General features: G+C 49.4%; 9 protein-coding genes across 9 annotated transcripts; 4 read left to right on the top strand and 5 right to left on the bottom strand.

Annotated features, from left to right (window-relative positions):
* Positions 1-81: 81 nt before the first annotated feature.
* On the top strand, positions 82-2,023 carry PMZ80_008682 (uncharacterized protein; the record flags this gene model as incomplete). Its single annotated transcript, XM_064877081.1, has 6 exons — positions 82-160; positions 207-319; positions 369-456; positions 508-636; positions 687-889; positions 950-2,023. 6 exons carry the CDS (start codon positions 82-84, stop codon positions 2,021-2,023), a joined length of 1,686 nt encoding a protein of 561 aa, XP_064727468.1.
* Positions 2,024-3,863: 1,840 nt separating this feature from the next.
* PMZ80_008683 (uncharacterized protein) lies at positions 3,864-4,831 on the bottom strand (the record flags this gene model as incomplete). Its single annotated transcript, XM_064877082.1, has 2 exons — positions 3,864-4,462; positions 4,696-4,831. The coding sequence occupies 2 exons, from the start codon at positions 4,829-4,831 to the stop codon at positions 3,864-3,866; spliced, it is 735 nt and encodes a 244-aa protein (XP_064727469.1).
* Positions 4,832-7,755: 2,924 nt separating this feature from the next.
* PMZ80_008684 (uncharacterized protein) lies at positions 7,756-7,978 on the top strand (the record flags this gene model as incomplete). The annotated part of the gene is made up of 2 exons (XM_064877083.1): positions 7,756-7,902; positions 7,955-7,978. The coding sequence occupies 2 exons, from the start codon at positions 7,756-7,758 to the stop codon at positions 7,976-7,978; spliced, it is 171 nt and encodes a 56-aa protein (XP_064727470.1).
* Positions 7,979-15,931: 7,953 nt separating this feature from the next.
* Positions 15,932-18,268, bottom strand: YPO7 (Fe-S oxidoreductase; the record flags this gene model as incomplete). The annotated part of the gene is made up of 1 exon (XM_064877084.1): positions 15,932-18,268. The coding sequence occupies one exon, from the start codon at positions 18,266-18,268 to the stop codon at positions 15,932-15,934; it is 2,337 nt and encodes a 778-aa protein (XP_064727471.1).
* Positions 18,269-19,445: 1,177 nt separating this feature from the next.
* PMZ80_008686 (uncharacterized protein) lies at positions 19,446-20,318 on the top strand (the record flags this gene model as incomplete). Its single annotated transcript, XM_064877085.1, has 1 exon — positions 19,446-20,318. The coding sequence occupies one exon, from the start codon at positions 19,446-19,448 to the stop codon at positions 20,316-20,318; it is 873 nt and encodes a 290-aa protein (XP_064727472.1).
* Positions 20,319-20,795: 477 nt separating this feature from the next.
* Positions 20,796-22,055, bottom strand: PMZ80_008687 (uncharacterized protein; the record flags this gene model as incomplete). The annotated part of the gene is made up of 1 exon (XM_064877086.1): positions 20,796-22,055. The coding sequence occupies one exon, from the start codon at positions 22,053-22,055 to the stop codon at positions 20,796-20,798; it is 1,260 nt and encodes a 419-aa protein (XP_064727473.1).
* Positions 22,056-22,865: 810 nt separating this feature from the next.
* On the bottom strand, positions 22,866-23,480 carry PMZ80_008688 (uncharacterized protein; the record flags this gene model as incomplete). Its single annotated transcript, XM_064877087.1, has 1 exon — positions 22,866-23,480. One exon carries the CDS (start codon positions 23,478-23,480, stop codon positions 22,866-22,868), a length of 615 nt encoding a protein of 204 aa, XP_064727474.1.
* A 319-nt stretch (positions 23,481-23,799) lies between these two features.
* MDM10 (Mitochondrial distribution and morphology protein 10) lies at positions 23,800-25,299 on the bottom strand (the record flags this gene model as incomplete). Its single annotated transcript, XM_064877088.1, has 1 exon — positions 23,800-25,299. One exon carries the CDS (start codon positions 25,297-25,299, stop codon positions 23,800-23,802), a length of 1,500 nt encoding a protein of 499 aa, XP_064727475.1.
* A 377-nt stretch (positions 25,300-25,676) lies between these two features.
* Positions 25,677-26,334, top strand: tom22 (mitochondrial import receptor subunit Tom22; the record flags this gene model as incomplete). Its single annotated transcript, XM_064877089.1, has 2 exons — positions 25,677-25,782; positions 25,967-26,334. The coding sequence occupies 2 exons, from the start codon at positions 25,677-25,679 to the stop codon at positions 26,332-26,334; spliced, it is 474 nt and encodes a 157-aa protein (XP_064727476.1).
* Between the last annotated feature and the right edge of the window lie 156 nt (positions 26,335-26,490).

Consider the following 26,490-nt stretch of genomic DNA (forward strand, 5'->3'; position numbering starts at 1 on the left):
ACGAAAGCAGTCTTGTTTGGAGCCAGATATCCCCGATCTCACTAAGACATCCGAACTCGTCGAGACCCCGAAGTTGCAACAATGGCGGCACCCGCACCTACGAACCTTGCCACGACATACAACAGCTACAACTATTTGTATTGCTACCAAGATAACCTCAGTATGTCTGATGAGCATTGGTACGACACACACTAACTGATGGGTAGATGGAGTCCGGGTCTTGGGTTACAATGGCGGTAACCAAGGCGATATTCAACCGTGTCTTGATATCTGCAAAACCAACAGATATCAATATGGTGGTGTGGAGTACGGCGGCGAGGTATGATGTGCTTACCCGACCGCAAATTTGTACGCTAATGGTGGTATAGTGTTGGTGTGGGAACGAAATTGAAACAGATGGAGGTGTTCAGGCTGCTGAAGCTGATTGCGCAAAGCCTTGTAGGCTCGACGGAACAGGTGCGTAAGATTTGAGGTCGGCGAACCGACCAAGCTAAAACAATGCAACAGAAATATGTGGTGGCGAAGGCGAAAACGGCCTAGGCCGTATCAGTATTTACCAAGGTGTAATCCCTCCTTTCCTTATACCGCAGGATATTGGTAGTGGATACACTTACTTGAACTGCTACATCGATACCGGTGAGTGATGACTTTTCCTGAAAGGTTCCTCGGCTAAACTGTCTATACAGACGACAATAGAGGCGTTGGACCTGGCGGAGCGGACTATCAGCCTATTTCGCTTGAAGACTGCGCTGCACAATGTGCACCGGTGGGCGAAAACACGTATCTAGGCATGACCTTCGGTGGACAATGCTTCTGCGGTCCCGAACTACGGACAGTTGGTGGCATTGATCCGACTGGCTGTAATATTCAGTGCACCCAACAGGCGGGCGTAAGTGGTCTCTATGACTCAGACTCAGACTCATCGGATGATATGGCTAACACTACGCAGGAAGCCTGCGGTGGTACGAACAGAATGCAAGTCTACCAACGCAACGTCGGTGAAGAGACTACGACTACGACTACGACTACCACTGTGACCACCACGACCCTCACGACGATTGGAACTACCACCACCACCATCGACACCTCAGCATTCACTTCGTCTTCTCTTGCTGCATATGAGCTCTCCAAAAGTCTAGCCACAAGTTCGCGAGAGGCAGCTAGGTCATTCGTCACCAGTTCCAGAGATGCCGCGAATTCGTTTAAAACTTCGAGCATCCAGGCTGCATCTGCTAGTCGAGCTGCTGCGAATGCACTAAGCCAAGCTTCAAGAGAGGCTGCACTGGCCTCGAAGACCACCGCTTCTCTTCTCGTCTCAAGCAGTAAAAGCTCCGTTACGGCATCGCGTTTATCGTCAAGCGCAGCAGCCGCGGCGAGCAGACTCGCGGCCTCCACATCCAGATCTAGCGCCAACGCGTTCTTGTCGTCCTCTAGAGCCGCTGCAAACGCCCTCTTATCTCAATCTCGAGCTGCAGCAGCGACCACAAAATCTATTGCCGCCGCTGCAGTAGAAGCGAGTAAGCAATCCGTGTCGACTTCTCGCCTCCTCGCGAGCCAATCAGTATCCTCAAGCAGATCTGCCGCAGCGGCTCTCAAAGCAGAACAAAACTTTTCGACCTCTTCATCAAGAGCCTCAGCCAACTCCTTCCTATCTTCGTCACGGGCATCCGCCAACGCCTTCCTCACAAGTTCCAGAGATGCAGCCAACCTCTCCAAGTCCAATTCTATTTTTACTGCTTCGTCGAGTAGAGCGGTAGCCGCAGCTCTCTCCGCCGCCAACAGCGCTTTCACTTCCTCCTCGAGAGCCGCTGCCGCAGCCACAAGCTCGTCTATCACCGCCTCAAGGTCCGCCGCTACTGCTGCCGCACTGGCGTCCAGCTCCTCGTCAAGTATCGCAGCGGCCGCCGCCGCCGCTGCTCCTCCACCAGTCCGGCGTGCACCTGCTACGACTCTCGTGACAAGCTCGGCCACGACTGCCGCTGCCCCGGCTGGCGGAGCGAAGCGATACGCCGACATGTACTAAGCATTCCGCCAAGCTGGATCTCAACGGCACTGCGTACTCCACAGCTATTCCTTACCAGCTACCATTCACTCGCTCCAGATTGACAACATCCCCACGCTGGCCGTGAAGCACACCCTCTTTTTGCGATACGAGTTCCGAGCCTGCACTCATCCATGAGGTCTTGAGCTACGCTGATCACTCTGCTCAGCCAAAACGAGCAATCCAATCCTTCGATCTACCTCGACACTGGTTGCCGAAGTCACACTCACTGTCAAACTGTCCCTCGCTCAGATTTCCAGCACAGCATATTCCGGACAGATCTCATCACACTCGTTCGCTCAAGACCAACAAACAACCACATTCGTTCACCCAGCACAATGATACTACTAACTAATAATCGAACGATAGCGCAAATGAGCTCATGCAAGAACACCACGATAATCATGCTCAACGAAAAGATGACAAGACGGAAAAGAACGACATCATGAAGCCACGAGCACGGGCACGAACATTCACGAACACGAAGGGAATTACAAGCAAGGAGGGACGGAAGAGGATGAATTTGGTTCTGCGACACAGCGTATGCGTATGGTGAATTGTGGTTTTGCTTTACAGGTAGTCAAATACTACTTACTCAGTAGTGGTAATAGATAATACTTAATTGACAATTCAATATGCTACACATGAGATCGATCCCATCTATTGACCCTCAAGAAGCTATATTCACTCCGACTCTGGTACACTGGACACTGTTGATGAGGTGACGTGATGAGGTGACGTGTAGACTCCTGATGATTGTTGGGCAGACGTGTGCAACGCTTCTTCATTGGCTTTCTCGGCATCTCCGGAGGACGCCTGAGCTGCGAATGTGCCAATGCTCGGGTTATCAACCTCGCTAATAATCAGCCAGGAGCCACCAGGTCGAACAGACTCTCTGCGGAAGATACGAACACGATGGCGAGGTTAAGCTAGTGCAATTGTGTGAGGAAGATAGTATAAGGAGGACACCAGTCTCTAACGGTATCAATAAGTCCAGCTTAAAACTTGCGCCTTCTATATCTTCGAGTCTGGAGTAGGTGGTGCCTTCTTCATCTGTCGACGCGCAACCTCAGCAGCTTGGATGTTCACGGAGGACCATTCCTCTCGCCTTCGCCCGGCTCCGATCTTCTTCTTTATGCCACTTGTATCATTTCACGGCTTGCTTCTATGGCCAAACACCATTGCCAGGGGCAAAAATGGTTGGGGATCGACGCCCGATCGGCAGCCATGGTAGTAGTCGATGCTGTCTTGGGTCGGGAACTTTTAAGGCTTGCACCGAAGACTACCGAAGAAGTAATGGAATACAGCTTCCAGGAACCGAATAAAGAAGATGTATAGGAACCCGAGATCAGCGAAGACGTCCGTCAGATCCGTGAAGACTAAGTGTAGCCTGTTTTGGCGCTGTCGTGCAGCAGAATAGAAGCCCCTATTGCTTGTAGCAATATGACCGAGATGGGTGGATTTGCGACGATATTGCTGTATGGTCTAACCGAGGTAGGCAAGGAGGTCTGAGAAACTGATCATCCATGCTGAACGGGGTGCGCCTTGTGAGCCCTGGTTTGGATCTTCGTCGTCGACGGAGCCGTCGCTATCGTAGGATTTGTCGTCTTCAACAGGGCTACCATCGACGTCGTCAGCCGAGCTGTCGTAGAAGCACCATCCATAGTTCCCTTGACGTGGCTCATCGTCAGTGCCAAGTCGTTGGCATTCTTCTTTTTTTGACCAGCTCAAGAATCTCCATGATGTTGACAGTGTCCTAATCTTCAACACCGAGATGATCCAGGACGGGACGCAGGATGAACGCACAACATATATCCTTAAATCACTGTACGAGTTCTTCGGCCATGATGAAATCGAACCAGAATTGAATGGACCAATGTATGCCATTCGAATACTTCTTGTAATTATCGAACATCTTGTCCACGATAGACCTGAGTCGCCTGTGTGCCCTTCTCTGTCTTCGATTGAGAGGCACACATCTGGTAAGCAATTTGCTAGAGAGACGCTCAACAACAGCACGTTTCGTCTTCGGGCTGATGTCTTTGGCAACAAATGAAGCGTCTAGAGACTCATCGGGAAGGAATTCTCGAGCTATCGCAGCTTTATCCTCGGACAGGTCAGACAGATCGATACATGACCCAGGTTCCTCGTCAAGTTCCTCTTTAGATTCCTCGTTAGGTTCCTCGTCAGCATGCTCGTCACCATCTTCGCCATCACCTGTGTACTGGTCATCGTACTCCCTATCGTGCTTGTTGTTGTTGGCGTCATAACTGCTGGCATCAGATGTAGAAGCCGACTGTCGACGGTGTCGAGCTGCTTTGATTCGGTTTCCGGCAACCTTCGTCGCAGGTGGATGCTGTTGACTTCTCTTCTTTTGGACACTCTTGGTTAGTGAACGCTCCGCTTTCTCTTTTTCTTCTTCTTTTGTGTGAGTGGTTCTGATATGTCTTCAGATGGATGTAGAGATGCTCGAGAAGGTGGTCGTCCTTGCTGGTCGATAGGCGAGTGGTTGGAAAGCGGTAAAGTGGAATGATTAAGATCCGGAACAACAGCAGAGTCTGATGAGCTTAATGGACAAGGTTTCGAGTGCCGTCGAAGCTCGTCCTTAAGGATCCGCTGGACATCAGAGTTCATATAGATATGCCAATGCCGACTGCTGTTGTCTGGTGCCGCTGGTTCAATAATAGTCTGAGGTAAATTGATTGGGGTTGGAGTGTCGCATAGCTCTGACGGCAATGGATCTTGACATCGTAGTGGAGGTGTCTCTGGAATCTCAATGTCGTGGCCCATAAGCATGAATTTATAGCCTGATAGAGAGTTTTGACGGTGAGGTTCAAGTGAGGTATGGAAAATTGCTGGAGCTTTGGCTGAGCGATGAAGGAAGCGGTGAGATTGAGATTAAGATTGTAGAGGCAGGCGCTTTGTTATGGCTGTTGCGAAGGAAGGCAGCGCGCGGTGCTGTGAAACGTGCAGGCGCAGTAGTATTGAATGAGCAGGCGCGATAGAGCTGGGGTACTCCGGGCTCAAATCTGGTGGATTGCACCGATGATGTCAACTTGAAGCCAGAGCTGTGCTGAAAAGACCAGTCTGAGGCCAGCGGGTAGCTACGCATTGCTGCAAATATTGCTGACGGTCACGATAACAGGGAAGAGCGAGATCCATGTGCCCTCGCGAGTCCCGAGAGCGTTCATGTCTTTTTCTCCCCTATTCCGATGGCTGAGTAGTTCGGCTAGGAGAGGCAGATGCCGCATATAAGTATCCTTCGTGTAGGCGCCAATAGGCAATAGCATAGTTGTTAATATATAATATCACCAACACCTCGCTACCAGGAAACGTTATAGTCGGAGTCGGTCGACCTGCTGTTACTGAAGTCCTTCCTTTCAGCGTAAAGGCACCTCCCTTTTCGTCCTTTGCCTAACTCTGATAGAACCAGATACGGCAGCTCCTTTTGATGAACTTTCATGTCCATGACCCACTGCGTGTAGTCGCATGGCGAGCTTTCCGTAGACTGCATAGTTGATTAGTTGTCATGCGCCGCTAGCACGATTAGTCCAGCACAGGATGTGCGGTAAGAAAGCTCACAATGCTAGCCGTGGTTGGTTTGGTATTTGTGAGGATGTGGTGAAGGGTAATGACTCGGTCGGCGATCCGAGACGTAAGGTCTGCGAGCGACATATGGTGTAGCGTGCCCCATCATGACCTGAACCGCAGCAAGGGGTGCAACATAAGAAGAAGGATGTCGTGCGGGCACGTTCTGTAATCGTCGCCTCACGAGCTTGGCGATCTCCACGGTGAACTCGACGGGATCAAGCGCAGCATCCAGATCCTCACAATAGAAGACCTCCAGCAAGACGGCATAGCGAATGATGCCCGAGGACGTACAGTACCGGCCGGTAAGATGAGAATCAAGGAGGGCGCCCGCATCTTTCCCGTGGTGGGTGCTGAAGACTTTGCGGCGAACATGATGCGTGATGTCAACACACAAGTTTCCGTTCACAAAGATGAGCGTAAAGTCGTTGTTGGTCAGCTGAGCAACAAAGTTCATCGGATCAGTGTCTAAGACCTGAAATTCTTGATAGAAGATTGTATGAATAGTGTACTGTGCTTCCCGAACAAGATCGTGGATAGAAGCCGTTAAGGCAGCTGGGTTTATTGTCGAAGGTTGCAGAAGATCGAGAAGGAGGGGATCGTCAATGAATTCAATAACGATGCCGTGACATGAAAAGGCAGTGTCGTCGTGGGGAGACAGTCTAGAGCTTACTCTACATACAGCCAGGACCTCCGGCCTTTGCGCACGGCCTGGCCGCTGGAGACGTAGCGGAAGTTCAAATTCTTGTACCAGGCATTGCTCCATCCACCTCATCATAGACTGTTCTTTTCGTGCTTTCGTATGCTGAGGACGTGGTGGTCTAGAATCATTTATAGTGCCAGACCCAGTGTTCGACTTAGACAGCGTCTGGACGGCGTCAATGGTTGAAAGGGCGACAAGGCTCGATGTGACGCTTGGCGAACAGCGTGATTCTGCCTGTAGGTCATATGCAACTTGTTCGAGGGCCTCGCGTGAAGCAGGCCAGATGGTATGGACACCGCCTCTGTGATAGTAGGGCGCAGGGTAGATGGATCGAATGACCGAAGTCGATGAAACTGATGTCGCCAGTCTAGGCTCACCTGAGAATCAAAGATTTTTAGAAGGCGAAGACTGCCCTCAACAGAAGCGGCTATAGCAAGAGAACGAGGGGAGCCCGAGCCATGTCTACTCTCATAAACTCTGCTGAGACTTATCAGGCTTCGTTGTAGACATAGCGGCGACTACGAGGGGATCTCGAGGGGAAGGATATGGCTATTGGCAGCTGACGTCTCGATCATAGGCCTAGCCTCGTATACAGGCCAAAGCCCACGAACATATGCTGGCTTCCGAGCAGGCGGCGACATACTGGCGATGTTTCAGGTCAAACACGTCCAACGCACAACGAGAGGGTCGGTTCAAAAGGTCATTGTTGATATCTTTATAGGCGATCGATGTTGCCATCACAATCACGTGCTTGTGTCCGATTGGTCGTTTGCACATCTTGGCGTGAATAGCCAATACTATCCATATTCCTACACCTTCTCATCGGTCATCGAAATCTCATTAGGACAATAAAGCTACAGCAGAGTGCGTATTAACCCATTGCTACCTAGCTTACTCTTATGCTCTTGATGATACTGACAGTAGTGAAACCGCAAAGCAAAATGACAGGCAAACCTGTAATACCAGAGCGTGCACGCGAGCGAACACCGCAAAAATTTCTGATCAGAGATCCAAATGGCCAAGGATTCGAGGAAAATCCATACCGAAGGAACTGAGAAGCATTCAAGCTGCGCCGATCAAAGACTACCGTCAATTGACAAGCATGTCTCGAGACGATCTCGAAGACAACAATTGGATCTGCTCAAGATACTTGTACATGCTTGACACTACTACGGCCACGAGCTTCTCCCCTTGAAATGGTACCCACGGAGGACCAAGTCCAACTGCGGATGCTCCATCCCTTCAGAACGAAGACTTCAAGATCTGCGGGGGGCGACCGGCTCCGTACGGACGACAGGGTAAGCCTCGGAATGGTCGATGAACAAGGAGTTTCGGACCAGCATACTGGACAAGTCCCGCAGAAAATGGAACGACCCTATTCTCGCAAGCACAAATCGACAAGGGCGGCTGGGAAGAGATTGCAATGGTCGGTATGTTTGAGGGAGCCAAAACCAATTGCAAGTATCCGCCAGGTACAGGCTGGATCTTTCCAGACGCTAAGAAAGGGCTGCACTTGACACTCGAGAAGTTCATGCCAATCATCCAGCCAAACTTGATGATTTTGATCCAGGTAATATCTTGTAAGAGAACAAGGAAAGATCAAGCTACTGACAAAACCACAGGACAAGCTGTTCATCAACGAGTAAGGCGAACCATTGCGGCTGAATCAAGCGCGGTAGATAGATATACAGGACACGGGAAAGAGCTATCTCAAGTACGAGCCATCGATAACTTAGTAAGGCTGACAACGCAGGTGTAGCAGGGTATGGGAGCATGCAACAACAGCCAAGAAGGGCGTGTCCCCGGATATAGTTCGACGGGATCGCTCTGTAGTGGTAAAGAGGAAAGGGCTCGCACTCAACGATGTAAAACGACCTTGCCGACTTGCAAATACTAGACTGGTGTTTTTTGCTTGGACTTGTAGCCAGCGCTCTTAAGCAACGCAACGTTGTGTTGCTAGCAACAATGATCTCGTCGTCGCAACGCAACGTTGCAACGTTGCGCAACAATGCTAATATCCCCGATTCGGCTAGCGCGATCTATCGATAGGCTATCGATAGGCTAGAGAGGGGGGGATGTCGAGGTGGATCATCCTCTAGCCTTGCTGAATCTCAGCCTTACCTAATACTCCTCTGTTATATCAAATTGTTGCGCAACGTTGCGTTGTTCGACGTTGCGTTGCTTCCGAGTCCTGCTTGTAGCCATCTCATTGAAGTTCCTATGCCGCAGCTCGTTGCGACTATGTACATGTGAATCTCATCAATACTTGTATACCAAGCACCAAGCTCGTACTTCTGCTATCGCCGCCCGGCTCCTCTGATGCAACGTGGAATATTGCAACTTCCCATGTCCATGTCTCCAGCTCAAAGTCAATCGTGTACTTCCCATGTCCATGTCTTTAGCTCGATATCGGCCGCGTAATGTCTCTGCTCGTGTGGGTTGATCATTGATCTAGTATGTGTTTTGGAGAGCAGAGCTAAGACGAGTTAGCATAGCAAGGGGAAGCGGCAGGCACCGACACTGTGGAAGGCTAACCTACATTCCACAGGTCATCGTGTTAGGCCTTGGGTACGCAAGTCGTCCGCGGCGGAGAGAACAGTAGGAGTACCATGAGCAACCCATTGCTGTGATGATTCATCCCATCGCTCCTGTGACAGTCTGACCAAACGAGCGGAAGCCTTATGGATGTCTCGAGTGGTGCGAACAAGGTCTTCCCCGAGCACACTGCACTCGTACTGGACCAGGAACCAGTTCCAGTCATATGGTAGGCTGGCTTACTCACGGGCTTCTTGATATAATTGCCAAATTCCAAGAAGGATTAAGTTGGGGTTTCGAGGAATGATAGGATTGTGGCAGGGCTCTTGCACACGAGGGTGGTCTCGTGGGCTGGTTTGTCGAGGTCGGCCTGAGTTATTGGTTGTGGTCTGGGTCTCTTTCTCTGTCTTGGCTTGATTGCTCGAGGTGGTACCCTCTTGCTTTACCTTCTTCGAGAAATCGGTTTCAGGTGTAAGCTTGCGCTTGAGAATGTTGCTTGGCACACTAGAGGGCGTCGGCTCGGTTGAGACTGGCGTAGGTCGCATAGGACGAGTAACAGGCGGAGCCTGATCGTAGAATGAGATCTCAGATACATTGGCAGGCGTGAATGTGGGCTGCTGCTCGGTTCGAGTGGGAGCTCGCTTGGCAGGAGCCTGATGAAAAGGTAAGATTAATGAAGCGAGAAAAAGAAGGGGAGAATGACATACCTTCTGAGATGTGGTCTACTTCGACGCCATAGACATGCCTGAGGTGAGAGTCTAACCGAAGGACACAGCGTCTAACAATCTCGATACCCAGTTCGCGAAACCCCGACGCCTCGAAACTTTATACTGACGGTGCGTACGGTTCGAAACCTCGTTAACGACGCCTATATAGGTATAACGTCGCTAAGAGTGGCTAGCTAGCGTTAAATAGTACTAATTAGTGTTATAAGCGAGATTAATAGAGAAGTATTACGAGTTCGCGTTACTCTATAATTATAGTTACTAGGTAGTTAGTAAATTAATTTAAGAGGTTATTATAGTTACTTATACTCGTTATATTTAGTGAGTTTATATATAGATACCTATAAAAGTACCTATATTAAATAAGCTTCTTTATTACTCTTTATTATTCTTTATTATTCTTTATTATTCTTTATTATTCTTTATTATTCTTTATTATTCTTTATTATTCTTTATTATTCTTTATTATTCTTTATTATTCTTTATTATTCTTTATTATTCTTTATTATTCTTTATTATTCTTTATTATTTTTTATAACTATAGCTCGATAGTAACTACTATTTCTTAATTATTAACTTACTAAGGTAATAAGTATAATATTAATACCTTTAAACCACTTCGGCGACCTTTTAAAAGCACCTTTACTTCTAGTACTTACCTTAATATTATATAAAGGTAGGTACTTTACTAAGACTAATCTACTAATATTATATCGTAACTCACCGTTATTATAAGGCTAGGGATATAGTATAACCTTTCGTTAAGTTAATAGTAAAGTAGAAAAGATTATAAGTTAGAAGTATAATATCTATAATACCTTTATTATAATAATAGCTAAAGCGTTATTACTAATAACAAGGTACTTAATCGTTAAGTATAGTATTAGAAGTAATTAATTAAGTATTATAATAAGCTTATTAAAACGTTCTTTATTACTAGTAAGTAGTTAACCTTTATTAAGTATTAGTAATAACGATTCTTAAGAGATAAAGGTATTATATTATATAATTAATATTACTACTTAGTAAAGGTAATTAGTTAAGCTTTATATTAAAGAATATATACCTTTTTAAAAGATTTAATTAGAATCTTTTTATAACCTTATAATTACTACTAGTTTAATAATAACTAGGTTCTTACTTATAATAATAACGCTTAGTTACTAGGTATAAAATATATATAAAAAGAAACGAGCTAAAGTAAAGATCTTACTAGTAAGGTCTAAGTTAAAGATTTATATATCTTTTAATCTATAGTTATCGCTTAATAAATATATAATCTATATAGTTATTACGTACTTTATTATTTAAGATAAGAAAGGTTATTATAACTAGGCCTTATTACTAGTAATAAAGAGAATATAAGAGTAATATAGCGACTAGAATATTACTAATATCTTAGTAACGATTATTAAAGAATTTATTTTAATAGAAAATCTAAGTATATTTATTAATAATAATACTACTATAAATAATAAGGCTATTATTACGGACTATACTGGTTAGGCCGTCCAACGGCCGGATATAAGAGATATAAGGAAGGTCTTGCGAGGAAGCCTAGTACGTAAAGGATAAGGGACCTATTACGTAACTTCCTAGAAAGGTAATAACTAGTTATATAGGTAATTAGTAGGAACGATACTAATTAACTATTAAACTAACTAAGACTTCCTATTCGAGACTATAAAAATAAGTATATAGATTATAACTCTCCTTAAGTACAGTTTATAGTTCCGTAGTTAATCTAAGTTATACTAGAACCCTATCTATATATAACTTAACCTTATATTAAATACTCACTAGCCTAATATCCTACTCAGCTTACTTAAGTAGAACCACAGAGGTTCCACTCGTACCATTACTGGTCACGTGGAGACACCGGCCTTATAACAGAACGCTGCCTCCTTAAGCTAAACTATCGCAGGAAACAATATAGTGACAGGGCGGAAGAGGTAAGATTAAGAAGGGACGTAGTGATTAAATACCGCGACGGCCACTCAGCAGGAGCTGGACCTATTGAGTAAATAATAAACGAGGCGTGAAGCTGCGCGAGCTAGGCGGGAGTGAGAAGATGAGCGCGTAAAGATTCGAGCTGCCGAAGTTGCGCGTCGAAAGATGGGGAAGGCGCTACCTACATTCAAAAGCGAGGACGAAGGGCGTGCAGGTTTCGAGCTGGTGTGATTGCGCTAGTTGCGACATGATAGATGGAATGCATAGGGCGCAGGAAAGCACAGACGGGCCCTCGAGGAACCAACAAGATAGACAATGTCGCATGAGCTATTTACAGTCCTCTTGCTCCTGCTGAAAAGCTTCAACAGACCCAATCACCGTCTGGTGCTGGGCAATTGTTATGTGAAGAAAATCCACCGTCTTTCAATGCTTGGAACTCTTTGCGCGTAATCCGATGTCTGCGACAATATGTGCATTTGACCGTCGAGCAGGTGCCACATCAAGGGGGAAGGCGTTATCACATATTCTCCGCCGTGAGCAGCACGGATAACATCTGACTTCTGTGAGCTTGGCTTCCTCGAGCTCCTCTTGTTCCTTCTCGTATACCTGTTGAAGTGCGAAGGCCTCCTCTTTCGTCAGGTATAGCTGGCGTCTGTCCTTGATATAACAGTTCCTGTTCTGTCGTTATGAAGCGCTACATTGTGGATCGAGGGTATCACAAACCGAGCCATACTTCCAACATTTGTAGCATCGATGTCCGCCATGCTGCTGTTCATGGACCTTTTCCCGATGTTCTAAAGATTCTTCATATGTGACTTGCCCCTCAGCACATCGCGGATGACGAGGTTTGGGCACCGTACAGCATTGACAAAGGAAGGGATTTGTGCTAACAGGATGACACCAGTTGTCATAGTCTCAACACCTATGACACTTCTTGTCTTGGGGAGGAAAATCCTTCTTGGAAAATCGGAAGCCCTTTTCGAAAACCCTTCGATCGATGGCCTTGACGCTTCGTCGAACACGCGTTGGGTGCTGGAGGGTCCACTCGTCGAGCCTTGATTTCGCTTGTTGCTTGAATCGCTGCCCATTGCCTATCTTGCAGTTTTGAAATTGAGAGGTTGCATAAAGGTCGTCCGATATATGATCTTCTTCTTTGTGCCATCTCAATCCTTTGATGAATTGCCGTAGGGGCAAACTGCCGTTGCCGGGCTTTACGAGAATTGAGGAATTGACACCGGAACGACAAGCATTGTAATTGTCAACACAGTCCTGGGTCTTAGAGTGACCAGTCTTAGGCGAAGGCAGCCAAAGAAACAAACAAAGACAGCTTCTAGAAAGCTACTGAAGAAGATGCCGACGAACCCCAGATAGTGATAGATATCGGTGAGATCCGTCAAGACTATGTGTAGCCTATTTTGGCGCCAGCCGTGCAGCAGGGTAGAAGCATTCATGGGAGGTCTTGAGATTCTTAGTATAATTGGCTTTCCGCAGATGTTGCACTGTAGTCTCGCCAATGTAAGCGAGGAGGTCGAAGAGATTCTCCATGACGGGTTCAAAGCACCCTGGGGGCTATCGACTTCAGCATCAGAGTGGTCGTGAGTGTCAGGGCTATCCACTTTAGCATCAGGACTGCCGTGGTTATCCTGGCTGTCGTACGCATAAGGACCATCGTGATCATTAAAGCTTTCACCGTCTTCAGAGTTTGGTTCATTGCCGATGTCTTCGTCATTACTGGGGCTTTCGTCGTCGTCGGTGTCGTCCGCAGAGCTGTCGGAGAAAAACCATTCATAGTGTCCCTAACGTGGCCTAGCGTCTGTACCGAGTCGTTGACACTCAGGTTCTTGACTTAATCTGATGAGCAGTTGTATGATGTTGACAGCATTCTAGTCTTCAACACTAAGGTGGTCAAGCACCGGACGCGAGATGAGAACACAGCAGGTGTCGAGGAACTTATTCACAAGCTGCTCGGTGAAGAGGAAGTCAAGTCATTATCGCATCCAGGGGAGAGTGAAGTGAAGGAAGTCGAAGGGTAGGGTGAGAGAAGTCGAAGGCTATGGTGAGAGAAGCCGAAGGGTAAGGTGAGAGAAGTCAAAGGGTAAGGTGGGAGAAGTCGAAGGGTAAGCTAAGAGCGGTCAAGGGTCGAAAATGAGAGGAAGCTCGCCCGTGCACCTAGAGCATCATTAGCACTTCCCAGCAGAAACCACACGTGAGACTTATCAAAAAAGAGTGATCTCGTTCCAGAGACTTCAAGATCCCAGCAAAGCCGGCAGCCGTCAGCAAAACATCGACAGTCCATGCATCTCGTCCTAACTCCGTCACTTCAAGCTCTCAACCACCCTCAACACCGCACCTCTAGGTCGATTCGCGGTCGAGCTCACCAGTCACCATCCCCATACCAAAGCACAGATGAGCCAAAGAAAAACACTCCAGGATTGACAAGAGGCAAACATCGCAGACAGACAAGCCAAAGCTTTGATCCTCACACGAGAGAGGTCCCGCCACGAATGCTTGTTGGACCCTTTGCTGCACCATTCATGCTTCTTCTCCGATCACAAGCACTCTGGCAAGATCAGGTAACCTTCCGTGAGCTCTTCTTGCATTGACTCTCTCCCTCATGAGGCACAGCTCAGGCAGCCAAGCTTTCCGCGACAAGTTCATCCATGGAGCAGTCCAAAGATGCAAGACCTGTATAATGCCGCATCAAACTCGTACTTCAGTGAGACAGATGAAGTCCCGGTCAGAGAACAGTTTGATAACACACTGCCAGCTCAAACAACCTCACATGCTGACACCAAACACCATCACATCCCAATCACCGACTCACAACCTCTCGCAAACCCGAACATCCTCAAGACACCCAACAGACCTCATCATCTCATCAACTTTCGCCTGTCTCGTATGTAATGCAGTAACCTCAGGGACCGCCTTTGTTTCTCTTTCAATTCCACTCAAGAGCAGATCGAATAGCGTTTGCCATCTTTCAGGACAGGGCGCACAATTGACATCCTTAAAGATCGCCCTCTTCCTGTCGCAAGACAGGGGTCATCATGGTTGGCCGGAACCTTCCACTCATCGGCGCTCATCGGAGACTCCATGGCAGGCATGAAGGCGATGATTGACGCGGTTGATCGGAATCTCCGTAGAGTACACCTCGGTGGTTGTTACCGTGAAGCGCGTTCGTTGGGTGAGCTCGAGTAAACTCGTGTGAATCGAAGGTAAAGGTGGAGAGGAGTGACTGTAGTAGCGTTCAAGAAGCGCAAATACAAGTTGAGACTGTACTGCCGGAGCAAACGACAAGCGAGAAAACCACTGGCAGATCTCGAAGCAGCAGTCCGTTCAAATCTGACAACAGGCGCCCCTGCGAGCACCTGACCCGGCCAAAGGATCCTACTAGGACCACCGCACTCTCGACCTCGATCAGCGTGTATGTATACTCGTCGCAGCTCTTGCACAGATCTCATTGACTGTATTCTGAAGTTCTCGTCTCCTCTCTCCCAGACCATTCGTCCACGCTCAACACCAACTCACATCCCATTTGATCACATATCCGTCCAGCTTAGATGATCTGACGCGCGTTCCATCGGACTCTTACCATCTGACGCATAGATCACCGCCTTTCTCTGCCTCACACATTCAAGTGATCAGCTCTGGACGTCACCACCTCTTTTGACTCACTGGGCCCGCCGCTGTTCTACATTCCTCGTGAGAAGAACGTATAATAAGCAGCAGGACACCGACGAGCTTAGTCGGAGGAGTGACAATGCCTTTGGGACCGCGAGGCTGAAACCGCAAATATGCTTAGGGTTAAGTTACCAAAGTGTAATCACCCTATGTTGAGTGACCTGTTCTCGTGTCTGGTGGAACCGTGCTAAGAGGTCCGAGAGGTGAGACAAGGGCTCGACACAGGGTTTCCGTGAGGAAGTGATTGCACAATGAGAAACTGGGGGGAAGTTGAACATGCATGCAGTGGCTCGACAGCGAAGATGGCGGAAAGTGATGAGATGATTGAGGTTGGTTCTGTTGGTTGTTGATTGAGGAGTCAAAGTAAGTGCCGTAGGGTTGGTTGTCTGGTGATCGGAATCAGGCAAGAGGCTTCAAACACATTGGTAGAATTGAGTGATTAGCATGTATAGCCCGCATCTTGTAAAGATGAGGCTGCGGGAGATGTTTAAGTTCCGCAGTTGCGAGACGCGTGACAACGCGAACGCGTTTCTGTATCACGTGATCATACTGGAGGAAACTTGCCGACTATCAGCTTGGGAATGTGATGAAGTAGGATTCAGGGGATTGCTGACGCACACAGCAAGCATGGTTCGGTAACTTGTTCAATGAGGGCACGTTCATTCAGCTATAGCGGAGGTCAACCTCCTTCCCAGGCGTAGCTCATCCTCATATCGCAATTAACTTCTTCTCCTCCTTCGGCCGTCCTTTCCTATCCACCCGCTCATCTCGTGGATCAAACCCGCCATTCCCAAACCAAGCCCATTCAGCCGTGGGAGCACAATAATCCTCCGGTCCAAAATCCTTACCACTTTCCAGCAGGTTGAAGAACTTTTCGTAGTTGATGACTGTGTTCCAGACACCATCAATTAGAAACCTGTTGCTCGCTAGAAGGATGCAACAGCTATGCGCATGCTCTGCTGCGATGCCATATCCCAAGCCTCTTCTTTCCAAAGCTGCGTTCAACGCCGTCACAAACTCAACGACCTCTTCGTAGAAAGGCACGTTTTGCATCGTCAAGCCAGCACCTGCAGCAGAAGTCGTACCACAGTATGTAACTCCTTTAACCTCGACAAAACAAGGCAACCCCTTAGCCACGAGGTCGGCATACCCCTCAGCTTCATCCTCGACGTTGAACCCTTTCACCAGGGTAAGCCTGAACACTGTCCTCTGCACAAACCTCTTCTCCCTCAGAATATCCAAACACGAATTGAATCTCTCCCAGAAATCCCGATGCAATGGTCGATCAATTTTTCTCAAACTCTCCTTGTTACTCGCGTCAATACTCACATACAGCTGCGTGACCCTGTCCAAATCCTGCAACTGCTGCGGATGCTGGGCATTGCATACCAAGAAACTGCTTATCTGCTCACCATGCAGCAGACCCAAAAACTCGTTAATGCGAGGGTAGAATATCGGCTCACCGACCAGAGATAGTGCACAATGCCGTATCCTCATTGCCTCCTCAAATCTCTCAGCGCGAACACCAGGTACACCCCTCATCATCTTGATCTTCTTGTAGTGGCCTTCCTTAGCCCCATCGAAGATTAGTTGTGGATCATCGACCTCCCACCTCCAAGTCGTGCTGACCGGATTCGTCCCATGTCTCCAACAGAAGACGCATTTGTTGCTGCAGCTCAGGCTTGGGGTGGTTTCCATACAGAGATGGCTCGCGATGCCGTAGAAACTGTTCTTGTAGCAGCTTCCTCGTCCGCGTAGTGCAGATTTCGTCCAGCGACAGATTTTAACGCCGCTGTGCGTGCCGACTATGGTGTAGCCTTGTTTCGTGAGCGAGGTATACGTCGGTGATTCCTTCGGGACCATGGCCTTCCTCGGTTGTACGCTAGCACCGGAGGAGGAATAGGTGGTGAAGTCAATTGCTAGTGGTGTATTCTGCTTCGACCGAGACGACTTGCCGCCCATATCCTCGACATCAATGGTATTGCTGTTGTTGAGTTTCTGTCTCTTCTTCCGCCCGAGGTCCGGAAACTCGTCTTGTAAGTCATCGACCACTTCTTCTTCCTCGGCTTCATCATCGCTCTCGATAGGCGCGCCAGAGCCAGCTACGCCTTCACCCAGACTGCCTTGCTCGAGAATATCTTGCAGGGTCTGCGTAATGCCGGTCATCCACTCTTCCGCAGCTTGTTTCGCATTGCTCTTGATATCACCCAGTCCGATCGGATATGCTCTCTTTCGACCCGTCAACTTCGCAAGCCACTTATCTACCTCAATCGCTTGTGAGCAGAATCCCTGCTCTTCGCTTGGCCATCCTTCTATGTCTCCCAGCCCGAAGACCGAATATCCTCTCAGTTGCGAGAGGGGCGCCGTATCAATGCGGAAGTCGTGGTGTGTTTCCCGTAGATGCTCGAGGAAATTTGTGATTATGCTGTCAATGTCGTAGGAAGGAAGGAGGACGAGGTAGAAGTTGGCTATATTCACATCGTCTGCTTGGGCTTTTGGACCAGACACGAAGTAGTCGTCAAGGTCTATGTATGCAAGGTCAAGCAATTCTGGCTTGAGGATATCGCTGTTGTGTCCGTTGAGGCTGGCTAACCTTTCGAGCACGGAATCGGCTGTAGCTTTGGTGTTCCCGGTCAACGAGGCGTAGAAGACATATGGTTGAATAGTCTGCTTCTTCGCTTGTTGACTCGTTGTTCGTTGAGCGGGCTTCCGACCAGACACAACTCTTGGTCCTGTAGTTTTCGTTTTAGAATTCGTATTGCTAGAAGGCCGCTGCAGACCCGGTCGATTCTGTGTACGCTCGAAGATGTTCTGCTTCTCATTCCCGGCCGATGTCGTGTCCAGCCATGAGGTCTTCTCTTCAGTGGCAGGAGAGGGTGCCCGTGTAGATGGTGGTTCCTGTCCCCGCAGTCGCCAGAGCAGGACAAGGCCTAACAGGACGCCGCCCACCACGAAGACGATCCGATGAGCATGCCAGAACGCTAGCAGTCTGTCAAGCCTATCTGCAAAGACCACCAACCATCCTGGTGTCTCGTTCATGTCCATGTTGCGTTATAGTGTGTAGCAAAAGAGCAAGCGAGCCGGGACATATTTACGTGCGGAGAGATGCCTGAATATCTAGACAGTTTCAACGTGGGGCAGTAATTATCGATCTCCGATTGGTCGGGCCTGAAACGATGTGATGCCGGACCCCTGGCACCTCACCTCCGATCTGAGCAGGCAACAAGCTGGCCGACGGGCTCTCCGAGTCGTGCTCGGGAGGACTTCAGTACTTCGTACTGTACGATCTCTCGAAGCAGTATCGTGTGTACATTGGTCGCCCCTTTTCATCCCACTAGCTACGATACTACTAGCTACTATGAGCAAAAGCCACGAGAAGTTGACAGCTCTCCCTGGTCCTGCAAAGATCGTGAATAGGCACAAGTCAAGTTATCCCTGATCGACGGGCAGTATTGCAGTTCATGGTGGTGATTTTCAGATTCTACTAAGCGTAAAGGTCGGTGGTAGAAGAGGGCATCAGAAAAACCGGCATCTTTTATCGTACGGACAGGATACCTGATTACCTCCAGGTACCTCCCTCCACTGGAAGAAGCTTAACTTCAGCTTAGGTATGTCGATTCCTCTTGATGTCGAGCATGTTTCAGGTCTTGTGACCGGTAACATGATGAGAGAGCTACCATTCGGTACCGAGCTTTGGATACTGCGACCATCAAGCGTGCTGCGAGCGATTACTGTGTCCTTTCAGACATAAATTGAGCGGTGAGATTGATCTTCAATTTGTGACACAGACGTCCTTCCTCATCCATAGCGTACGCGATTCACACTCGATCTGCGGTGTCCCACAACCACTTCGGAAATTTCCTTCGCCATCACTTTGCTCTCACAAGCAGTCTTGACTACATGCATCATGAGCAGACTAGCCCTCCAAGCGACGACGCACATGAGTCTCTGGTTCACTATGGCAAGGAAGGTCATTTGGAATCACACGATAGAGCAAATGAAAGAGCCGCTATTGTGGCAACTTCCGCTTGAGGTGATCCTACACATATTGTCTTTCTTAGCACATGAAAGCACGATAGCCCTCAGCATAAGTTGCAAGCCACTTCACAGTGGGCTTTTCCCGCTTGTCAAAGATGGTCTACGCAATGCCGACACGAAGTACAAGTTTCTTCGTCTCCTTGAAAGGGAACTACAGCCCTACATACTCTGCGGAAGCTGCAAAATGCTATACAAATGGGACACTGCGCAACGGCGTGCATGGGACCGCTGGCTATGTCCGAAGCACTCGCTACGCACTCATCCGGGTTCAACGCGCCTTTGCACAGGACACCGCTTCTACCGTCTAGAGATTCAGCTGCGCGATCTAGTGTTGAGAGCCCATGAGCATGGGACAGGCTGGGGTCTCCCTTTATCTGTTCTGCAACAGAGCTGCAGGGAGAGATGGGCAGGGGGCAAAAAGGCGCTTATGATGACATTTGACGCCAAAGTGGTTGGAGGAAATCTGCTAATGAGACGTGTCGACGAGCTGATTGTTGACCTCGTTGGTGACGTCTGTGCTCAAGTGAACAAGCTATCTTGCGAATTTGCATCACACAGATGCGCGTATCCCGGATTGCCCAACATCGCTCTCAGTATACTCAAGGAGCTGCTGCGTTGCACTGCTCCAGAAGCCAAACCCACTCGGGCGATCTCCCCACTTTTGAAGTGCATGCATTGTGCTACAGACATCCGGGTCATCGCTGAGCGCGACAGAATCACCAGTCGCCACGTCCGCATCTCTATCATCTCCTACCAGGATTTCGGAGGCAAGGAAATGCTCTCGAGTAGCCCGCAGGCTGAACTATTCAACACCACACTCACTTCGAACATATACATACAAGAGGCGACACAGAGAAACCTCGAGATCTTGTGGTCAGGGCTCACTACAAATCTTGCGGAGCCAAACACAGCTGCTGGTCCTCTCGAACACGATAGTTCCTCCGTCGAGAAGGCACCAGAATGGCTACAGAATTGGCCTGCAGTGCAAGAAGCACGTTTACGCGAGCTGTATCGTGAAACATTCCGAGGTCACATTACAAACCAACATCTCTGTTGAATTGTTGTACCAACGATAGAAGGTCTCACGTTCTGGGCACTAGCGGAATGAACCTCGCAATGCATGGCACGCTGCAGTATGTGTTCTGCAGAGCACAAGACAATCGCACGTGAAGAAATGTCAGAACGATCTCAACGTGGGGCTCAACAATGAACGAACTCCGGTTGGCCGGACACGGGAGGGGACGGTTGACCCTTGCCTAAGCCCTCTCGGGGCAGGAAAACAAGCTGCCCACTCGGCCATCAAAGTCGCACTCGGGAGAGCCTCAGTATCTCGTGAAGTTTGATCTCCAAGGCAGTATCGACTTCGATAACGACCTCCACTGTAGACATACGGCAGCTGCTGGAAGTTTCCAGTCGCGGTCTCGGGAGCACGCCAGTGCTGGTGAGTTGTGTTGGTTGATACTTGCCGCGTTGGTTTTCAACAGAGGTGGGAAGGATACAAAACTTGGTAGAAACCCGAGGAGTTGGCTAGAGATTACCCGCGCCGTGATCTACTCGGACTACGATCCTCCCCTCTCTCCCTCACATAACTCGGAGAATACGCCGGCGCCGGACGACTCATCCTCCTACTCACGTTCGAGTCTCTCCCAGCATTACTAGGCGGCCGAGGCGGCTCCTCCACATCAACCCATATCCTCCCTGGATTCACCACCTCATACTCAACAGAAGGCGCCCTACTTCTCCTAACAGATTCTCCCCTCCTGCTCATGCTCACAGTACTACCTGCAACCCTCGCCGTAGGAGCGTCAGATGGAGAAGTAGACCTCGACTCCGGCGACGAATCCCGCCTCCTAACCCTCCTAATCTCCCTCTCATACACCTCTCTCACACCCGCCCGACTCCCATTCCTACTCCTCCCATTCACACTGAAACTTGGCGCCCGACTCGTCTTCCCACGACTCCTCCTCCTCCTCCCACCCCCACCACCACCTCCATATTCAAACCCAAACCCATCGCCAGCACCCCTCGGCCCGGGTCCCCCTCCCCCCTCCCCACAATCCCCAAACACATCCTCCCCACCCAACCCCCCCAAAATCGCCAAACCCCGCTTAATCAACGCATTATCCTCATACACATCCCGTTCAATCCGCCGAATTTGTAATCTCTGTACCCGACTCGCAATAGCCGAGATATCATCCTGCTTCCACCACCACAGGATCCGGTGTCGAAGATCGGTGTTGTAATATGTACACCGATCAATACTCAGTCCCGCCTCGCGCATGCCCATCCAGTTGCTCACGTGGGTGTCGCGGCGGCGCATGCGCGGTCGGTTTCTGGTTCCCTTTTCGTCGTAGCCATAACTGTTTCTGTTTCGATCCTTCTCGACATCCTCGTACCCACTCGCCGAATCACCACTCCTCGCATCCTCAACATCACCATTCGGATTCCCATTCGTACTAACCAGGAACCTCCGTTCAATCTCCCGAAACTGCTTCCACTGGATCCTAAGCGTATTGTCAATGAGCCTGATATGACTTTCATTCTTGCCTATTCGTCTCATTTGCCGCCCGTGGAAGACGTGGTAACGGTCTCCTTCGCGGATACGCTGCCGGAGCATGCTTCGTTCCTCCATTAGTTCCTGGCGGAGGTTTCCGAGGACGAGGGGGATCTGTGTTGGTGCGGAGCGGAGGGTGACGAGGAGGGAGACGTAGACGCCTAGCCAGGTGAGGATGGTGAGGAAGAAGGAGATGAAGCCTGTTACTTCGCTGGCTATTATTAGGGAGTTTGCGACCATGGTGGGTGTTGTTTGGGTTGGAATGGGGGGTCGATGATGATGCTCAAAGTGGATCGTGATGAAGGGAAAGAGTTGATGTACTTTTTGTGTATCAATAATCAATGTTGTACAAGGATGATTTGCATCTGCTGTATGCCGATTGTGCTGCTTCAAGCTTCTGTTGTGTCACTAGCGGAATGAATCACCGTACACATGCTGGCTATGAGCATTAGCTGATTCTCAAGATCACGGTTGCTGTCAGCATAACGGATGTGCTGAGTATGGTTGGCAATGGAACTGTGAATGGTGCTTTGCAGGTCCTGGCATTCTCAAAAGCTCATTGTTGCATAGAGTAGTCCTTGACAGTCCCCGTCGGTTCGACCCCATGCATGATCAGATAACAAGCATGATGCTACATATGAGGATCATGAATATTCAAAGTAAACAAACGCAACCTCGGACGAAACGGAGTGAGATCTGAAGCCGTTCGGTAGCTCAAAGAGATCCACCAATTGGTATGGCTTGAGGCGTGAAAAAGCATGACTTGATAATTTAGACTTGCATTAGCGCTACGTGTATACGGATAAGCTTTCCGAGAAGAGCTTCTCGAGCTTACTCATCTTGGAAAGCTCACAAGTGTTTGCTATCAGATATGTTCCTCTCGTGCCAAGTGACCTGCTGTTCATCTTTTTGCCCTCAGAAGCGCACTGCTACCATTGTCTCGGGAGGACACCAAGGATCTGGCTTGTTGAAGGTATCCGAGCAAGACTAGTAGCGGTGTTAGACACATGAAGTCTCCTTTGATCACTGACACTTACCCTTGAAGCGACCTCATTCTTCGAATGCCGGGGCCCCACAGGTAGGATCCTGAGTCCCCTGATCTCCATTTTCAGTGTCGGTCTTTTTGTTTGAGGAGGACGCCAGTCTGAGAATGCGCAGCTCATTTTCGGCGTCGTCTAATCGAGCGGTGAGATTCGCATTGATTCTAATTTGTGTCTCCATGAAGTCACGGACGTCCTCCGGGATGTGATGAGAACCACCCTTCTTGTTCAGTATCTTATGGTATCCGTTCAACTCTTCCCTAAATCTCTTGTTGACCTGATTGTTGATTGCCTGGTACTGAGTATGACGGTTCATGAGGGTGGTCATGGTATTCGTAACGGTACCCATACTTATGGTCAGGGAGGACGTCGTCGCAAGTGTCGCAGATGTTCCCGTCACTGTAGCTTGCACAGCGCTGACACCCACATAAAACGCCCATAAAGCTATGGTGAAGATCGTCCATTCGTTGCCGGGTGGCCAGGTCATGATGTAGCCTGATGCTAGCCAGATGAACATGAAAAGTGCCCAAATGATGAACTCTTTGCAGAACACAAGATCCTGTAGGAGTCCAGTAGTAGGGTTCCACGCTGCAATTGCTTGAGAATGTACGAGGGGGAGCACCATGATGGGCGAGTCTGCGTTTATGATGTATGCTGTGTACTGTATGCTTTGGCAGTGGAATAGAATATTTGATAGACGATGTAGAAGCTCGATGGTACCGATATGTGCAGATGCAACGTTGTCGTGTCAGTGACGTGGTTTCCGTGCAAGGCGCCTACCTTTGTGGACTGTGACATCCAGAAAGTGATTACTGCACAAGATGACTCGACGCCGCTCGCACTTGCCTCTTGCATTTGTCACCAGCGGTCATCTATTTCGTCGCTGTAACCGGCATCGACGATGCACTTTTGAATGCTTAGCCGTGGCTACTACCATCAACTCCTCAGGTAGAATAAGCAACACTCAGCCCCACCTTCCCCGTCCACCTCTTCCTCCTACCCTCAGGATCAAGCATACCAGTATCCCGCCTCAACATGCTCGTACTGCTAGAAACAGGACTAACGCTAACACCAGCACTAACCAGCAGGCTCTTCACCCTTCCAGTCCAGAGAGCACCGATATTGCAGCCAGCATCAACCCTCAACTTGATCACATTCTCCTGCTCCCTATCTATCCGCTCGTCTTTCAGCAACCTCTCATCAGCTGAGAACCAGTCCGCTGTATGATCCTTGACCCACGCCAGCTCATCCGAGACCAGAACTGTACCACCCTCCTTCACGTCAATCTTCTTCGCCTTGTGCTTCCGTCCTCGACCTCGCCAGATCTCTGCACCGAGTGTGTACTGTGACTCCCACGAGTAGATATTGAAGTCGAAGCGAGAAGAAAGTGCCAGATTCGAGGTTGGCTTGACACTATATGTCGAAGCTAGCGCACCGATGATGGGGTTCAACGTCAATGTCATCGTGTACGGGAAGGAAGACTGTGACACATTTGCTGGCGTAAGCAGTGCCGAACTCAATGCTGCAGAAGTCCCTGCAAGAGGTTTCGATCCAGGTCTCGATCCAACTTCAGCACTGTCGGTTGGCGTGATATGTGATGCCAGCGTCGTAAAGCGAAGACCAGTCGACAAACCAATAACATGCGAGAAGGGCGAATAGTAGAACTCCGCACCAGCCGAGAGCAGAGATGGCTTCGAAGACAGACGCCTATAGTATGCCGATAGTCCATCAACCATTTCTGGTGGGATGGGTATATCTGGATTTCCCCCTAATTCGGACACTGCGCCTATCGTCTTGTACTCGAGATCGGGCTGCCCAAGGCCAAAGTTCCACATGCCTCTTGCACCCAGTAGTGCATTGTCCGTCGATGCAATACCTTCGACCGAGTACCTCCCTGTATCATGCTGAACATGCGCCAGGACGCTTGCGGGCGGTGGACCTGGCGTCGCAGGCGTGGAAACACTCGTACTGTTCAGGTAGACCGAGAGCAGTGTATCTGGTCTAACCCTCCTCCCGTACAAAGCTGTCAATGTCGACGGAGGAGGGAGCGCAAGAATAGCATGAAGAAGTGTTGGCTTCCGCCCATCCTTCAACTCCGGTATAGCCCTCGCAACATCCTCCAACCTGACCGGAAGCGGCACATCTCTGTAACCCTCGACTATCCTCTTCAAGGGTATCCTCGGTGATTTTGACGGGACATGGCCAAGCGGAATATTCGAGTAGAGGTAGCTCAGTGAGCCATCAAGCTGACCAAGAGTGGACAAGGTATACGACGTCGCAAAGTTGGCAGTGCTCAACGAAGACACATGCAAAGTTGCAGAAGTAGGTGTCTCAAATGACAGTATTGCATCGCTGGTAGCTGTGAGGAAGCTATAGCTGTTATCATAATTCCAGTCCGTTGCGGTGCCAAATTCGCGGATCACATAGTCCATGAATGGGAGCATACTGCTGTGAACATGCGCCGGTCGCGCTATCTCACGTCCATGGACATTTTCAATGAAGTTGCGAAGACTCTAGCATGCCTGCGAGCCTTCTGTAAACAGCTTGTACGAACACAATAACCAAATGTTCCAGAAGGAAGTTTGCAGAGCACATGGCACTCATGGGTCCTCTCAGTCCGCGCTCGGCAAACTTGCCCCTTCCTACCCTTCCCGAGTGACCTCGATCCCGAAAAGTTGCAGATGCTCGTGCGCTCCTGTAACCAGCAACAGCTCGTCACTCGGCCATTCCCATTCACCTTATCAACCACTCGATCAACCAACGTGACTTTAAACCCCCCGCGCCATCAGCACTGCCGGATAAGTCCCCATAAACCATCAATATGGTCAGATTAGAAGAAGTCGAAGACGAAACCTTCGTCGACAAGCCCGAATCATCAAAGCATGATGTCCTCCTAGCAGACGATGATGCAGATTACACAGACACAGGTAAGCTCCCAATCCTTCACATACCATGCAAGAAGAGGAAGGAAAGGATGACGGCGCATATCCTCTGGATACACCTTACCTTACCTCTACCCTCTACTGTCCCTCGGGACTTCCGAATGCCTAGGCATACATCACGCTCTTACAATCCGTTTCTCTGTCCCCAATGCTGACAGAACCACCACAGACTCCGAAATCTCCGACTCCTCCGACGTAGCCGACCTCTCCTCCTTCGAAGAATCCCTAACCGACCGCCTAACCGCCCTCCGCGACATCATCCCGCCCCAAACCCGTGCGAAACTCACCAGCACCCTCAGCACTACCGTCTCCGCCGCCTCTAAAACAATCACATTCGGGGGGAAATCGCTCTGGGTCGTGTGCACGAGTGTGTTGCTCTTGGGATTACCGTATGCGCTTGCGTTCCAGGATGAGCAGATGGTGCAGGAGGAGGAACGGCAGAGACAGTTGATGAGTGAGGGGGCGAGTGGGTTGATGAGTGCGGGTGGGGAGGCGGGTGGTCAGGGAGGGCAGCAGGGTGGGAAGGCGGCGTTGTAGGGGTGAAGGAGGAGACGAGACGAATGCGCAGAGGGGTGAATGGATCGAATGGTTGGCGATGGAGCGATGGTGACGTGCGCGAGGAGCCTCCATACGTTTCTGTCTGGGATATCAGAACGGTCTAACGCGGGCAGCTTCGTTTTCCGGGCGATTCTG

The sequence above is a fragment of the Knufia obscura genome (assembly GCF_036327395.1).
Source record: "Knufia obscura strain CCFEE 5817 isolate CBS 148926 chromosome Unknown scaffold_11, whole genome shotgun sequence".
NCBI classification, from domain to species: Eukaryota; Fungi; Ascomycota; class Eurotiomycetes; order Chaetothyriales; family Trichomeriaceae; genus Knufia; species Knufia obscura.